General features: G+C 35.9%; 1 protein-coding gene across 6 annotated transcripts; it reads left to right on the forward strand.

The window, feature by feature from the left end:
- Nucleotides 1-4,082, forward strand: LOC114819119 (DEAD-box ATP-dependent RNA helicase 30-like). 6 transcript variants are annotated; one of them, XR_011582141.1, is made up of 12 exons: nucleotides 28-220; nucleotides 356-990; nucleotides 1,092-1,271; nucleotides 1,365-1,526; nucleotides 1,598-1,752; nucleotides 2,110-2,202; nucleotides 2,333-2,418; nucleotides 2,514-2,740; nucleotides 2,856-3,064; nucleotides 3,191-3,280; nucleotides 3,425-3,655; nucleotides 3,756-4,082. XR_011582141.1 is itself a non-coding variant. In XM_029103950.2 (10 exons), the coding sequence occupies exons 1-10, from the start codon at nucleotides 165-167 to the stop codon at nucleotides 3,860-3,862; spliced, it is 1,932 nt and encodes a 643-aa protein (XP_028959783.2). In that variant the 5' UTR covers nucleotides 1-164; the 3' UTR covers nucleotides 3,863-4,082. The 6 variants fall into 6 exon arrangements, 2 of the variants coding, with proteins under 2 accessions (XP_028959783.2, XP_070679828.1); XR_011582140.1 differs by having other exon boundaries at nucleotides 2,856-3,280; XR_011582142.1 differs by lacking the exon at nucleotides 3,756-4,082 and having other exon boundaries at nucleotides 2,856-2,905; nucleotides 3,425-3,561.
- The last annotated feature ends 12,549 nt before the right edge of the window (nucleotides 4,083-16,631 follow it).

Genomic DNA, 16,631 nt, shown 5'->3' on the forward strand with positions numbered 1-16,631 from the left:
AAGCCCAAAAGACTTTGGCTGCTTCGAAACAAAAGATCAGAGAAAAACTTAAAATCCAAAATTCCCAATTTGGCTTTCTTCTCCCTTACGGTTTTCTGCCGTCAGAAACCCTAACAGATCAGAAACCCTAGAACTGCAATCCGACCTCTGCAATTCTATCATTGATGTACGCCTCCGACAATCGATACGCCGACGTCAACTCCTACCGTGAGCACCGCAGGTACTAATTACCCCCCAAAGTCCATTGCTTTCTGATTCAGATCCCTGCTTCTAACTTTTCCCCAATTTCGATTCAAGTCTTATGTTATGAAGTTTTTTAATTTATGTTTGGTTTTATGTAATTGTGCATCTGCAGTGACCTAGTGGGTCCAGCGCCTGCGGTGGCGCCACAGTTAGGCACCGCCTATGGCCGTGGCGGTGGGGAAGCTCCGTATGGGGGCCCGCCGCCTGCGGTTGCTTCATATTCGGTAAGAGTGGGTGGACCGACATTGGGTCCAGGAGACTTTAATGGGTACCCGCCGTTCCAGCCCCCTTTCGAGCGGTTCAATATCGGCCGAGGTGGTGGTAATGGGAGCTTTGGTGGTAGAGCGTCGAATGGTCATGTTGGTGGTGGAAGGGGTCGTGGTGGTATTGGTGGTGGTGGGAGATTTGGTGGCGGTGGCAGGGGTTTTGATGGAGGCCGTGGTGGCGGTAGGAGCTTTGGTGGTAGTCGTGGTGGAGGTGCGGGTTTTGGCGGTGGGCGTGGAGTTGGTGGAAGAGGAGGAGGTAGGCATGGTGGCTCGTCAAGAGGAGACTTGGATAATATTATGCTTCCCAAGCAAGATTTTGGAAACTTGGTACCTTTTGAGAAGAACTTCTATGCTGAAAGTCCTTCTGTGAGGGCAATGTCAGAACATGATGTTATGGTGTATCGTACGAGGCGGGAGATTACCACCGAAGGGCATGATATCCCAAAACCGATTCAGATGTTTGAGGACACGGATTTCCCTGGTATTTCCCTGCCAATGAATGCTACAGCATTTATTTATTTATTTTAATTGAAATTTTCTTCTTGTGCTAGTAGCTTACATTGGTGTAATATGATGTGTTAGATTACTGCCTAGAGGTGATTGCGAAATTGGGTTTTGTTGAACCAACACCAATTCAGGCTCAAGGATGGCCAATGGCATTAAAGGGTAGAGATTTAATTGGCATTGCCGAGACTGGTTCTGGTAAGACTTTGTCTTATCTGCTGCCGGCGCTGGTACATATTAGCGCACAGCCTCGGTTAGGTCAGTATTGATTATCATTCCTGTTTAGGTTGTGACTATTTGTTTTCTAGCAATTGACCCTGAATTTGGTTATTCTTTTGTTATAAACTTCAGCTCAGGGAGAAGGTCCTATGGTGTTAGTATTAGCACCTACTCGAGAATTGGCAGTTCAAATTCAAGAAGAAGCTTTAAAATTTGGTTTACGTTCCAATATTAGGAGTACTTGCATATATGGCGGTGCTCCAAAAGGACCCCAAATACGCGATCTTAAAAGAGGTTTGTATTTACTTATGTCCATTTGGCAGTTCATAAATAGGGGCCTACATCTAATGTCTTCCATGTGGCAGGGGTTGAGATTGTGATAGCTACGCCTGGCCGACTGATAGATATGTTGGAAGCTCAGCATACAAATTTGCGAAGAGTGACTTACCTAGTTTTAGATGAGGCTGATAGGATGTTGGACATGGGATTTGAGCCGCAGATAAGGAAAATTGTTTCTCAAGTATGTTACTTTACATCATTTCTTCTGCTTCACCGATAAAAAGCTGAAAGTTAAACTTTTTTGTTTGGTCAAACAGCTAGCAGCTTAACAATAATATTAGTATTTAAATACAACACATAACTGCTTTAGAAAATTTTGTTATGAAACTTTGTCAAATATTCTGTGACGTACAGATGTGCTTGAGCACATGAACTTTGTTACATGAGGGACTTTGCTGAGCACTCCGTAGTTAACCTTTTTATTACTGCTGACACGATTTTGATGTAAATACGAATTTGGCAACTTATGTAAACACTTGTAGTGTTGTTTGAAAGAAGAACTTAGGAATTGCATTTGAGCAAGTTACTTTTCTTGCAGACCCGACCAGATCGGCAGACTTTGTATTGGAGTGCCACGTGGCCAAGGGAGGTTGAAAGTTTAGCAAGGCAGTTTTTACGTAACCCATATAAGGTATCTTTTGTAGATTTAACCATATCAATATGATATTCACATATCAATATGATATTCACCTTTCTTGTGCAGATTTGTGTCTCTGTGAATTAAAATGTGATATAACTGACATCAATTGTTTTATAATTAGGTAATCATTGGATCAGCAAGCCTTAAAGCAAACCAATCCATAAACCAAGTTGTTGATGTTGTGACGGAGGTGGAGAAATACAATAGGTCTGTCTCTTGAGCATAACATCCGGTTACAGTATAAGGGTTGATTTTTATTTTTTATTGGCTTTCTTATGAACTTCAAATTGTTTTGTTGGCAGGCTGATCAAATTGCTCAAAGAAGCGATGGTTGGGAGCCGAATTCTGATTTTTGTGGAGACGAAAAAGGGATGCGACCACGTTACTAAACAATTGAGGATGGATGGATGGCCAGCTCTATCCATCCACGGTGATAAAAACCAGGCCGAAAGGGACTGGGTCTTGGCTGAGTTTAAAAGTGGCAGGAATCCTATAATGACTGCCACTGATGTGGCTGCGCGAGGTCTTGGTAGGATCACTTTGTGCTAGAATTCTTAGGTGTTTGGGTCTTGAATTTGAAATATGGCGAGTCGGCCGGCTGCTGTCCAGTTCCTGATGATATAATTTGTGGTTTGGGTGCGAAGGCAGGTGCCATCACACGTGATGATTGGGACTTCAGTTCACTTATCCCTCCGTAAGCATCACGCTTTCTACTTCACTGGGGCTTCATAAGTTGGAGTGAGGGGAAATATTAGGTTTCTCATACCAGTAGAATGTCCCCTGTGACAACTCTTTAGGTGCTTACCTTATTTGAATTTCATGTTACATGGACACAAGGACCAAGGTTTCACTGGTAAGACTGGGGTAACTTCCTAAGATTGTTTGGTTGGTACCCCCCCCCCTTCTTTTCAAGTGTCTAAGTAACATGGTTGAAATTATTGCCACCCATCCACGGTTACAGAGCTGGTTATCCTTGCAGCCCGGTTGACTCACGCATGCTTGTTCATTTGATTGAATATGGGAAACTGGTGGTTGTGGTGAAGCTGCTCCTTATCCCTGCTTAATTAAGGTGGGCACATTTACATGATGAATGTGTTGTCTTCAATTTGGTCTCCAGATCTCAGGGGTGCAGGGATAAGGTTGCTTGCAGATTTCTCCATGTTTTGTATGATGTGCATCGTTTGACCTAACTTTCTGCTACGTTTTGTTGTAGATGTGAAGGACATAAAATGTGTGATCAATTATGATTTTCCATCAAGCCTTGAGGATTATGTTCACAGGATCGGACGAACTGGACGTGCAGGAGCAGCAGGAACTGCTTTAACTTTTTTCACGCACGCAAATGCAAAATTCACTAGGGATCTAATCAAGATCCTTCAAGAAGCAGGTCAGGTTGTGAGCCCTGCATTAGCTGCAATGGCCCGATCAAGTGGTAGTTTCGGAGGTAGGTTCAGTTTCCTCTTTGGATGTGGTGTCTATATATGTATGTACGGTTTTAGTGGGATGGTGAATAATGTGGTCGTCTGTTTTTGGTTTTCAATCAGGATCCGGTGGGAACTTCCGCAATAGAGGACGAGGAGGAGGGTTTGGGAACCGGGGCATGAGTTCTGGTTCAAATACTGTTCCTATCGGTTACAAGAGACCATGGTAGTTTGTGTGGTATCAGAATTCACCTGGCTATATTATGTTCTTTTGGTTTGAAACAATGAAGGAAAGAACGTTGTGTCGAAAACATGCTATTTTTGGTACGATTGATTTGTGTTGCAATATCAAATAGGTGTTTATGTTTATCTGTAAGTTTCTCTGAGAAAAGAGGGACCGAGTTGTAAGATAATTGGAGACGAGTTTTGAGCAAAGATATTTGAAAGTCATCGTGTCCTCATCCTACCAAGTGTAAATAATACTTGGTTCTTTTTTTTTTTTGGTGTGAAATGGTAATACTTTCCTTATAATTAAGGCTGTTTTATGGCTAAATGGTGATGGAGGCTATATGTTTAGGCTATTTTTCTATGTAAAATGTCCCAACTGTGGAGTACCAAATAAATAAATATGGAGTGCCGTTATGCTCACCGGTCTTATTTTCTCACTCATTTTTAATGAAAATTTTAGGAAAATTTGTAAAAGTAGCCATATTTTAGTCTCTATTTTAGTTTTATGATAATTCTAACCAAAACTTGATATAAAAATACTAATATACCCTTAATATTAGGATTTCTCACAATAAAACAAAACCTCCTTCAAACTCTCTCGCAACCTTTTGGTTTCTTACCTTAAACTAGAAGAGCACTCTTTGTTGATTTTGCATAATTAAGCAGTAGGGATGTTCTGACAAAAAAAATAAAAGGCAGCATGATGCATCAGCCTTTTCAAATTGTCCAAGAAACAATGGTATGATTGGTCAATTGTAGCTTCCATTTCCTAAATCAACTTTTTGATATTTCATATCCTGGTTTTAGTCAAAACTTTAATGATTTTCATGTTCCAATGCATGTGAATATATTATCAATCCTTAAGCAAATCAACAACCTTAACGATTCAGTTCCTGATTAATTTTTATGTTTATTTTACTGGGTTATCTTCAATTTTCACGTTATCCGATTATATTTGAATATCTATATCTACTATATATCTATGTATATGTATATATATATATATATATATATATATATATATAGATAACAATTAAAAATTAAAAAAATTAAAAAATTAAAAAATTAAAAAATTAAAAAAAAAAGAGTAAGAAATGGAAGGGTTCGATATTAGGGGTACTGGGTAGTATTCAAGAGGCTACCTCTTTTATGCTTCAAGATCTCAACTAATTGTTGTTGTTTCATGGTGAAAAGCAATGGGGAATTTTTGTCATTAAAGGTATATTAGTATTTTTACATTAAGTTTTGGTTAGAATTATCATAAAACTAAAATGGTGGCTATAATTCTATATGGGGTCTAAAATATGGTTACTTTTCCAAATTTCTCAAAATTTTAAGAGAATTGTTATTAATACTTTAAAAATCTCATTTCGCAATTCAAACTTTCTATAATTAGAAAGAACATAACACTTGTGGAGAGTGTATAATGAGATTTTTTGAGTGCTAATAACAGTTCCCAATTTTAATATCAAATTTAACTTCATGTAAAAAGACTTCAAAAACCTTGTTAAAAATTAATCCTTTAATATATTCTTTGTAGTAAAAGAAAAAGGAATGGAAAAAAATTAAAAAAACTTAGAAATGAGAAACGAATCACCATCTCACTACTTTTTAACTCTTTCATCCGCTCTACGTCTTCTATGAAAACTTTTCCGTCCACCCCACCCACCTCTTGTTTTCTACTGACTGTTCAAGCCTTCATTCGGAATTGGAATTCAGGAAGAAATATGGACAAGAATCTTAAATCCAGATTTGGTACGGAGAGAAAGAGAGAGAGTGTGGAACAGAGAAATGAGAGAAAAAAGGAAGGTAACTTTCCCAGCGGCAAAGAGAAAAGAAGATGTCGTCGTCATATGTGGAGCCTGGTTGTTGCTTTCGGCTGAGTTGGGCAGGGACATTCGTAGCTGTTCAATTTTCCTAAAATCTCCAAAACTCATTCTTTATATTTATTTTATTTAGAACTTAAAACTGTTAGGGATATTTTAGGAATATAAGTAGGTGGGAAGAGAGTGTTTGGTTTTTTTAAACATTTTATCATGGGTGAGAATATAACATGGGTGGAAAAAATAAGACTATAGGGTGGGCATAGTAGCACTCTAAATATGGAACGATGACGTTCTATTCCAATAAAATAATGTCATGAGTAGGTCTCTCATTATTATAGTATTGTATTATTGACTCGGAACGCCATTTAATGGTAAACCCATTGCATGCAAGTTGTTCTTGTAATTTGAGCGAAGTTCCACCTCCGTTTGCAGTCTAAGTACTTTCCCGGTTTAATAATTGTTGTAATTCTGAAATAATCACTTGAGCTAGTTAAGTTAGCACTTGAAAGGCATTTGGGTGTTATATGTGCCCCTCTACAAACCTCCCCCGAACTACAAGGATAAAATCATTATTCGGTTTCTCTCCAAAATACATGTGAGTTAGGTGAGTTGGCTAAACGGGTGTGATTGTTCTTGCACCAAAAGTCCGCAGATGTAAAAAATGTCTTCTCGGAAAATAACAAAATGTCGAGGATCCAAAGAAATACTTGTTTCAAGTTCTACTTTGGTGTTGGATTTTGGTGGCCAGTGTTGAATTATTGAAGCAATATATGAGTGCTTGTGCTTTCATGGGGCCGGGGTGGGGTTTCCACATTTCAACACAGAAAAAAAGTCGAGCAAGTTGACTGGTGGTGTAGTCAGGATCACTTATATGCTTATAACAGAACGTGATGAATTGAGAACTCTGCATTTTTCCTTTTTTTCTTTTTACAGTTCTTAGTATCGCGTTAGGTGTCATTGGGTGTATATTTGTGCGTAAGCACCTCTGTCACGTGACGCAGTACTTTTTATATTTCTTTCATAGCACCATTTGTTTTGCTTCGTTTTGTAAATCTTTAAATTGACAAAACTTCAGTTGTCACTAGATGTATGAGTGCATGTATTTTTATCTCCCAATGCATAACTATGTATTTTTTTTTTCTTTCTTTTAAGTCTAGAGATGGAAAAAAAAATTTAGACCGTTTGATAACTATTTTGTTTTCAGTTTTCATTTATGAAAAACTGAAAAATCGTTTGACAACTACTTTTAACTTTTAGCTTTCCGAAAAAATGAAAATTAAAAACCAAAAAGTGAAAACTAGTTCCTTTGAGTTTTCAAAACTATATGAAAAGCTAAAAACTAAGAACGAATTGGTTATCAAACGACCTTGAATTTTCTTAAGTGCGACATAATATATTTGTCGCTATGATGAGTGATATGTAAACATGGTGACAAGGCCATACGTCTGCTAGATGGGGACGGGAAAATTGGGAAGGTATATAAAGAAAAGACAGGGACGGACAAGAATAGAAAATTGATAGGCTAATTCACACCACGAGTGGAAGAAAGAAGACAACAACGTCAAGCTAGCTAGCTTCCTGTTTGATTAGGAGGCAGGTAGAGGTAGGTAAGGTTTTGTGGATGTATATAACTATAGATAGAGTTCCATTTACAAATATCTAAACCAAAATATCCTTGTTTTCTTCAAAATTACCCCTCAAATTTGTATGTAATGTCAAATATGTATTGAACTTCGGCGTTTTCTCTTGTGGCAGTTTCAGGGGGAGTCTTATTGCAAGAGATTCAATATTTTTAGACTGTAATACAGCGTGCGCAGTCCCTAAACTTTTTGCAGTGTGACATTTCGTTGGGCATTTGGTGTGCTTGTCGTCTTTTGCCGAACCTTGTCTGACGCTTGCCTATAGTTATCGACATGTGTTGAGTTCTTTCGAGAACCCCCTGCCTGAGTTATGTAAGGCATTTCATTGAACATGTTATGGGTACAAAAGGGTCATGTACCAGATTTTTGAAGGGTCCCAAAAGGACATTCGCCAACGTTTTTCTTTGCCTCTAGTGAGTTTCAGAACCACCTTAGTTTCAGTGTGGATATGCCTTTGAATATACGTACTTTAACATGGGGAGTACATACTTGTTCTAAAATATGTTTGTAGTAAGTAGGTTAACGTATGCATTGAACTTCATCAATACTAAAAATCTCTGCAATACATACATGCATGACGCACTGATATTGCCTTGTTAGAATATAGAATTAGGGTTAGGGTTTGGTGGTGCATGCATACGTCAACAAAATTTATGCTTTCAAGTAGCAAATGTGGCTGGGCAAGCCAAACCACTCGTGTTGGAGTCCCTAGCTAGCAAGTTCCTAATGTTGAGGGCTGATGTTTACTAGTGCTTATTTATATGTCTAGTGATTTTCAGCCATTTTCCCTGGATGTGACTTTTCTTGCTGCAAACCCTAGTTGTGCTTGATGCTCATGCACAAACATATACATATATGTGTGTGTGTGTGTGTGTGTGTTGTGTTAAGTTAAAATGCAGATCCATCTGAGACTGTAAATAAATTTAAAATTAAAATAAATGAAGGGACGTGATCCTTTCCAGCTCATAATAAATGAAAGGCCATGATACATGATCTATCCATCTATATATATAATGCGATGCTCTTTCCAACAGTCTCCACATACATACAAAATCTTTGTTGTGAAAGGAAAGGGATCATTGGGATGGACGGTACTCAGCTCGATCAACCCTCTGAATGGAATTGCTAGGGTCAATTATGGATAATCATGAGCTGGTAAATGGTGTATTTATGCTCACCGTCATATTTATTATTGTTGAAAGAGTTTAAATTTTAAAATAGGTTTTTATCACAAATAGTCATTGAAATTGACCCTCACCATCAAGATGGTTCCTGAAATTGAAAATCAATCAATGTAGTCCTTGAAAATAAGTGTCGCAAATCAATGTGGTTATTTCGTTACAATTATGTTAAATTTTTTGTTAAGTGCTGATGTGACACATAAATAGGCCCCATAAGTCATTTTTTTCTCACAAATGGTCTTTAAAATTGACCCACGACATCAAAATGGTCCCTGAAATTGAAAATTGATCAAGGTAGTCCAGCAAGTAAGTGTCTCAAATCAATGCAGTCATTTAGTCACAATTCTGTCAAAAATTCTGTTATGTGTTGATGTGACACATAAATAGGTCACACAAGTCTAATTAAATTAAAAAAAAATACAAAGAGGCTTAATAATTTAATAGTTAATAAAAAAATTGTCAACCCAAAAACCCAATTCTGCAATCACCTTTGATCTCAATCCACATTTCTCTACCTCATTCGTTTATATTCTCTAAATATACCCATCTTCACACACTTCAACACCCTTCACCGAATTGAACTTGAATCCAGATCTCCCGTAGTAAGGGCTTGGCCAATTGGCAATGTAACATCCCACATCGACCAACAGAGAGGGGTTGATGTGCCTTATATGTACATGCCCACCTCTATATAGCACGAGGCATTTTGGGAACTCATTGGCTTCGGATTCCATTAGAACTCCGAAGTTAAGCAAGTTCGAGTGAGAGCAATCCTAGGATGGGTGACTCACTGAGAAGTTATCGTGTGAGTTCCCAGAAACAAAATCGTGAAGGAATGGTAAACCCAAAACGGACAATATCGTGCTACGGTGGAGTCGAGACTGTGATGTGACAAAATGATATTAGAGCTACTCTGCCGTGTCGTGTGAGTGTGTCGACGAGGATGTCGGGCCTCTAAGGGGGGTGGATTGTAACATCCCACATCGACCAACGGAGAGGGGGTGATGTGCCTTATATGTACATGCCCACCTCCATATAGCACGAGACATTTTGGGAACTCATTGGCTTCGGATTCCATCGGAACTCCGAAGTTAAGTGAGTTCAGACAAGAGCAATCCTAGGATGGGTGACCTACTGGCAAGTTCTCGTGAGAGTTCCCATAAACAAATCCGTGAGGGAATGGTAAACCCAAAACGGACAATATCGTGCTAAGGCGGAGTCGAGACTGGGATGTGACAGGCAACAACTTCTGAGACATCACCGTTAATATTTAGGCGAGCAACATCATCACAACCTTAATCTTGGATAGCTTGTTCGGCGCTTCCTTGGTGGTTTGGTGATGGAAAGAAGGACGAGTCTGTCTTGAGATAATGAGGTTATAACCGATGTGCGTTTATTGTTGGTTGAAAACCATTTCCACACTCTCTAAGGCCTTGGTTAAGCCTTGTGCCTTTAAGAATTTATGGAATGGATTTCTCTTCGGAGTAGGCCCTACAATAATAAAAAAAAATTCATTGTGCAAAAAAGTATTTAGACAACTTTTTGAATTAATTATTAAACTCACATCAGCACATAACAAATTTTTTTTTACAGAATTGTGGCAAAATGATCATATTGATTTCGACACCTACGTTCAAGGACTACATTGATCGATTTTCAATTTCAGGGATCATCTTGATGATGTCAGTGAATTTCAGGAACCATTTGTGATTAAAACCCGTAAATCTTGTGGGGCCCATTTATATGCCACATCAGCACTTAACGAAAATTTTAACAAAATTGTGATGGAATGACCAAATTGATTTGTGACACCTAATTTTAGGGACCAAATTGATTGCTTTTTAATTTCAGGGACCATTTTGATGGTGAGGGGCAATTTCATGGACTATTTGTGATAAAAACCTTATCTACTGCACATATCTCGAAAAGTAAACTTATCTAACAGTAATAAATATGGTAGTGAACAAAACTTATCTAATAGTAATAAATATGGCAGTGAACATCACGATCACTTGAAGGTAGTGAGCAGAAATATTCCCCTGAAAAATAATACTTTCCATATTCGCTTTCATGCATGATGCATCATCAAACCAAAGTGATTTATGCCGTCTTCTTTTCAGCATAAGCACTCTTTCGTTTAATATTATCTATTACACTATGTTTGGATGAAGAAATTTAAGATTACTAAGGAATTTTAAAATGACGGAAATTGAAATGAAGAGATTTTATTTTCTAGAATTTGTGAATTTTGTTGTTTGGTTAACTTAAAAGAACAGTAGAATTGAAAACGAACTTTGTTAATTTTAAACTCTCAATCATAGAAATTGGGAAATGACACCTATTTACATGGAATTTAAACTTGGAAATTGGAGGCCCCAAATTCCAAGTTTTTTTTTCACGCAGAAATTCTAAATGTCTATATTATAAATTCAAACAAAGGAATTGGTGCATGTCAATTTATAAATTCTGACTTTTATCCAAATTGCAAGTTTATTTCCCCCATCCAAACATAATGTTAATTTATTTCAATACAATAATTTCTTAAATAATATAATAAATTGAGGAGATTACAATATGTAAAGAAGAGTGCACAAATCACTTCCCATAATTATACATGTGCGTGGCACTGGTGGTTAATTTAACAAAAAAAAAGTGTGCGTGATTTGTGGTGTGGACAGCGTGCACGCATGGAGAGATTGAATAAAACAACAAAATACAAGAAGGGTTTCTTGCCCCTCTGGATCATTGCCTGATAAGCGATCGAAGTGCTCAAATTTGGAGTCATTTGGTAGTAAAATACATGTCAAAACATGACATATAAATGTTTTTAGTCATGAAAAAAATAGTGACCATCTTAGTGGAGCAAGTCACTGTTCAGAGAAAGTGGGGAATGAGCTAGTTTTGGTCTTCATATTGTGTAGTTCCCACAATTCCACTACCAATCCCTTTCCTCTCACATTCTTCCAATTCCACTACTAATCTCTTTTCTCTCACATATATAAGAAAGATAAAAGACTTCTTAATAAAATATTACATGCCTAATAAGTAATAATTAACGACTAATCTCGTATCTAGATTTTTTTCTGTCCATGGGGTGAGGGTGTGATGCTCCAAATCTAATGGGGTGAAGACGATTAGCTAGGTTAGTGTAATGGGTGGTGCTATCTGCAGTATACACACTTATATTTACCTCCTACAATTTTTTTGTAAATTTTTGTTTTTTGATCTTCTTTTAATTTATTCGATCTGATGACCAAAATTGATAGGAATGTGTAGGAGGTAAAAAAGAATGTGTAAATACTAGATAACACCATCGTAGTATAAATTTATTGATTTCCTTTTACAATTCAAATTCACGTTGCGTGAATACAATTGTAGCCGTTAGATTGCTGCAGTCGTCGTTATCAAACTATTGGATCATCATGCTACATACAAGATCTCTAGTGGTTCAAACATTAAAATTAAAAGTAAGAAAAATGTGAAGAAAAGTAAATAATTGAGCCATATAAAACAGAAACATTAGGATATGGACTTTAAGTGGTGAATCCAACTGTTTATTTTTAAGGTTAAAAAATTAATATTAAAAGAATTGTGCAGAAAGTGAAAGGGAACATGTGAAAATCATTTATCTATTCTCACTAGCCAGTTAGGGTTAAAATAACTTTTCCAAAATATATTTGTTGCTACAAACAATATTTTACATTAATTTAAATTAAAGCATTATAGAGTAGTTTAAGTTAGTGTGATATCGATATATAGTAGGCTGAATTTGATAACTATAACACTACTGTACAATAGTGTGAGTTTAATATATTAAAGTCATTAGTTTAATAAATTGGTTTCACACTCAAATTCTTCGGCACATTATAAGAATGTGATTTCTATATAAGTTCAATATATTGGTACCACACTGGCCTTTTCCGATCTACTTCCTAAGATGAGAGAGATAATTTGAACCCCTTGCACAATAAGTTGAAGAAGAAGAAAATCATAATCACCAAAGCACACCACTTTTTAAAGAGCTTATTTAAAAATGTTAAACATACAAATTATAGCTAGTTGTTGACTAATATATATTATAAATTATAATATATATTTTTTGTAGCATGACTCGGTGGAGGAGGAGGTGGAGGTTGGTGGGGGAAGCTAACTCAGGCGAGCACATCATGTCATGATGTAGTGGATGTCTATTAGGCACCACCTAGACCAAGAACATACCTCCAAATAAGTCGATATATTTAATTTGATTAATTTTGATGATGCGAAAGAACAAGGGTCATTACACTCATTAAGTAGAAATCATTTGTTATTAAACAACTAAACGGATCATTTAAATACGTTTGACATTCTTGCGATCACTTTCACTTTCATGCATGCAGACCACAAGATGCTCCAGCTAGCTAAGTACAATTATAAGAATAAACTTCCAACTGACGCTTTAAATTATTATTTAGTTGAAATCAATGTTTTAAAAGACACTAAGTAGACAGCAGGTTGTGACCTAGTTAGATGGCTAGGTAGGGTCTAGACGGACTAAGTGAATTCAAGTAAATTTATTATATATTATATAAATAAATGCCTATTTATATTTTATAAAATACATAATTATATTGGGATATATAAATTGCAAAATAAAATTATATATAAATTATAAAGTATTTAAAAAGATTGAAAACATGAGAAACAAACATATAATGAGTGTTCATTTGAATATTCAACAAGTCTTTTACATTTTATTGAAAAAATAAAATGTAAAACGAATATTATCGATTTTTCTGCATAAGCAAGAGTCGCGACCTAGGCGGGTGCCTAGCGGGTTTAGATAGGGATAGAAAGACGCCTAAGCAGGTCTAAACGCTCTTTCTTGGTTTTGAAACACCTATGGCTTAAATAAGACGGTGACCAGTTACCTAACGCCATTATCCCCATGCATGGATGAAAAAACAAAACACAACTTGCTTGTTAGATTGTTGACAAAAAAAAACAACTTGCTTGTTAGATTCAAGATAGATCGTACTCTACTCTCCATTGTCCCCATGCATGGATGAAAATCATGAAATGAATGAACTATTTCGCTTTATTAGGTCAATCAATCAACTAGAGGACAAGCATTATTGGCTGAAAAGAAATGAAAATAAAAGGCATGAGGGACAAGAATAATTAGGAAAATGAGGATGAGTCCCATCCCTCCAGAGTCGGACTTGGGCCCTCACCCCCTCAACTTCAAACCACATTATCATCTCATGAATCCTATCCTTCTTCACTCCTTCTACGTAAGTACCATGATGTACAGCCTAAAAGGGCAGCACTTAATACAAAACAAGAAAATGGACGGCTTATAAAAATGGCTGACTTCAAACCAATAAAGTTTTCCGCCTTACAAGAGTTGGGGAGGAACGTCTATTTTGCGTAATCTTATTCTTATTTTGTAAAAAAGTTACTTTCAAAACTTGAATCCGTGACCTTTCGGTTATAAATGAGCAACAATTTTTATTTAAATGTTACCAAAAACACATTTAAGAGACTGTATTGTACTATCTCCTTATATAAGTCAATTTTATACGTATTAATGATATAGTATATTTTCCATTTGATTATATATTTGGTTTGCTTTTCGTAATTATTTGTATTTCATTCGGCATTATTTAGTTTGTATGTATATTCCGATCGAACTCATTGTCTCATAACTTTGGATGCATAACTAAATGTTCTTAACAACTTAAACTACAAATTCGTCGAGCTTTACAAAGCATGTATTTAAATCCTATTTTTTCTCAATATTATTTGTATAAATAAATTACATAAAAACCTTGATTATTTGAATTCATTTTTCAAATTGGAAATAAAATAAAATCTAGGGCCACCTTATCTCTCTCTCTTGGTTGTTTTTTCCCTGAAAAGAGGCTACAACATTAGTTTAGATTATCTTGTTAAGATCCTTTGTATACAAACCAAAAAAATAGGTAAAATCAAGCTCCTAGAAGGATAGACGATGAAGCACGTGCGCCGGATAAGTCACGATTTTAGGTTGCACTTCCCGTGAGTCATGACAATGTTTAAGTAATTAACACAATTTAAGCTGCATATCGTCAAAATTTAGGGTGCAGGTTGGGTGGAAATTTTTTCTGTGATAATTTTCAACTTTGGACACACAATAATCAACCCGGCATTCGAAATTTCAAAACCCGAAAATTGAATTTTTCTTGAGCTCGGATGTACCTAAATATTTCGAAGTGAAGGAAAATACGTGGACAATATAAATGGAGTAATATAGAGTACGTGTAGCTGTTGGGTTTCACATATGGGACAACTTACTCTATTACCGTGAAATAGTTGAAGTTTTATCATAAAATCATATGAGGTCACATACATAATTCATTATTTTTTTTTAATGTAGAATTCATACTTTCAATACGAAGTGCATTATGCTTTCTAAGTTTGGACTACCTAGAATGATTCCTTCATGAATAAAATGATTCTTTCATGAAAGCCGCTTTTATTGCTTATTGTGGTATCATATGATAGTTTTTTCATGAGATCCAAAAATTTGAGTTGTTGGCAAGTGGCCCTGTGGGTGGAATCATGTGAGGTCACATGCAAAGTTCATTATTTTTCGGATGTGAAATTCATACTTTCAATACGAAATGCATTGTGCCTTCTAAGTATGAACTACCTAAAAGGACATACTTCATGTTAAAATGATTTCTTCATGAATAAAATGATTGCTTCATGAAATCCGCTTTATTGCTTATTGTGGTATTATTGATAGTTTTTTCATGAGGTCCAAAAATTTGAGTTGTTGGCCTGTGGGTGGGAAGGAGTGTTGTCTTGAACCACGATGTGAGTTCGAACTCCGTCGGCTTCCTAACGATAGATTTGTTAGATTATATGTTAGATGATGGAACTGACAGGTTTCAAACCACACTGTAGTGCAAGGGCAACACTCCTCTCTCCACCACTGTGGGAGAGGACCACTTGCTCTTATTTTTCAACTTTAATTAAATATCTTGATTTATGCATCTTTACTGAAATTTTTAATTTGAATATCTAAATATGAAAATCTAACTACTTTCATTAAAAATAGTTAAAAGAAAATTTATATGCTATACCCATAGGTCGTTAAAATATGTTTAACATGTGATGGAAGTATCTACGAAAATAAATAAAAATTAATCTTCCTATAATCCATGAAAATCATCTTCCATGCATTTATAAAGTCATATTAGTATATATGCTGATTTATGTAGTACTTACAACATAGAATAGTCAACACAGTTAACACGTGATGGGGCAAAACAAACAATTGAGATGCAAATTAGGAGGAAAAAAACAGGAGAAACAATATTTAATTCTTATATTAATCCTAAATTGAGTAAAAGATAAACCGATAAATAAAAGTGATATCTATCACAATTTAATAAAAAGATATTTATCACAATTTACTAAAAAGATAATAAAAAAAAGAGTTGATATTGATAATCTGTGAATAAACCTAACCCAACAAAGTGGAGTAAATAAAAAAAAACAAACTCACAAAATTGAACTTATATCGAGTTTATTCTATAATTCTAATTAATCACTTGTTCCTTGTTTTATGAATCTATGGGTATGAAGATTCAACTAGAGGGATCAATAGTAAATAATTAACAATAAAAAAAAATATATATTTTTTAACTTTGGGTGGTAAGTACAATTAGGTGTCAATAACAACACTCCAAAAAAAGGATTTGTGAAAGGTAGGGGGTCAGATAGGATATATTACAAAAAGGGGGGGGTCTTATACCAAAAGATGTTAATCTTATGGCCTTATCATGCAAAATATCAAAAATATGCTTGTTGGTTGAATGTCCAATTGTCAATTAACAGCAGATCTTCCTATCACCCCCACCGCCCACTTATCTTATTGGTCCTTCTGATAAGTGACCATTGGCTAACAACCCCATCCCCTCTCGCTTTACATAAGAAAAGGAGAAAACTCCAAATCTCTCACTTTAGCCCACTACTCACGTTTACTCTTTATCCACATAAAGAAAGTAAAATTATGAAAGAAAAAAAAAAACAATAGCAAAGTCTGCTAATTCGGAACTTAATTTGAAAATCATGTTTCGACCTAAAATTTTAGCA

The sequence above is a fragment of the Malus domestica genome, chromosome 06 (genome assembly GCF_042453785.1).
Source record: "Malus domestica chromosome 06, GDT2T_hap1".
In the NCBI taxonomy this organism is placed as follows: domain Eukaryota; kingdom Viridiplantae; phylum Streptophyta; class Magnoliopsida; order Rosales; family Rosaceae; genus Malus; species Malus domestica.

What these genes read in the sequence shown, in the direction of transcription:
- LOC114819119 (XM_029103950.2), top strand. Translation starts at nt 165, where the DNA reads ATGTACGCCTCCGACAATCGATACGCCGACGTCAACTCCTACCGTGAG. An exon ending in AATACGCGATCTTAAAAGAG is followed by an intron (nt 1,527 to 1,597) that starts GTTTGTATTTAC and finishes TCCATGTGGCAG; the next exon opens with GGGTTGAGATTGTGATAGCT. An exon ending in TAAGGAAAATTGTTTCTCAA is followed by an intron (nt 1,753 to 2,109) that starts GTATGTTACTTT and finishes CTTTTCTTGCAG; the next exon opens with ACCCGACCAGATCGGCAGAC.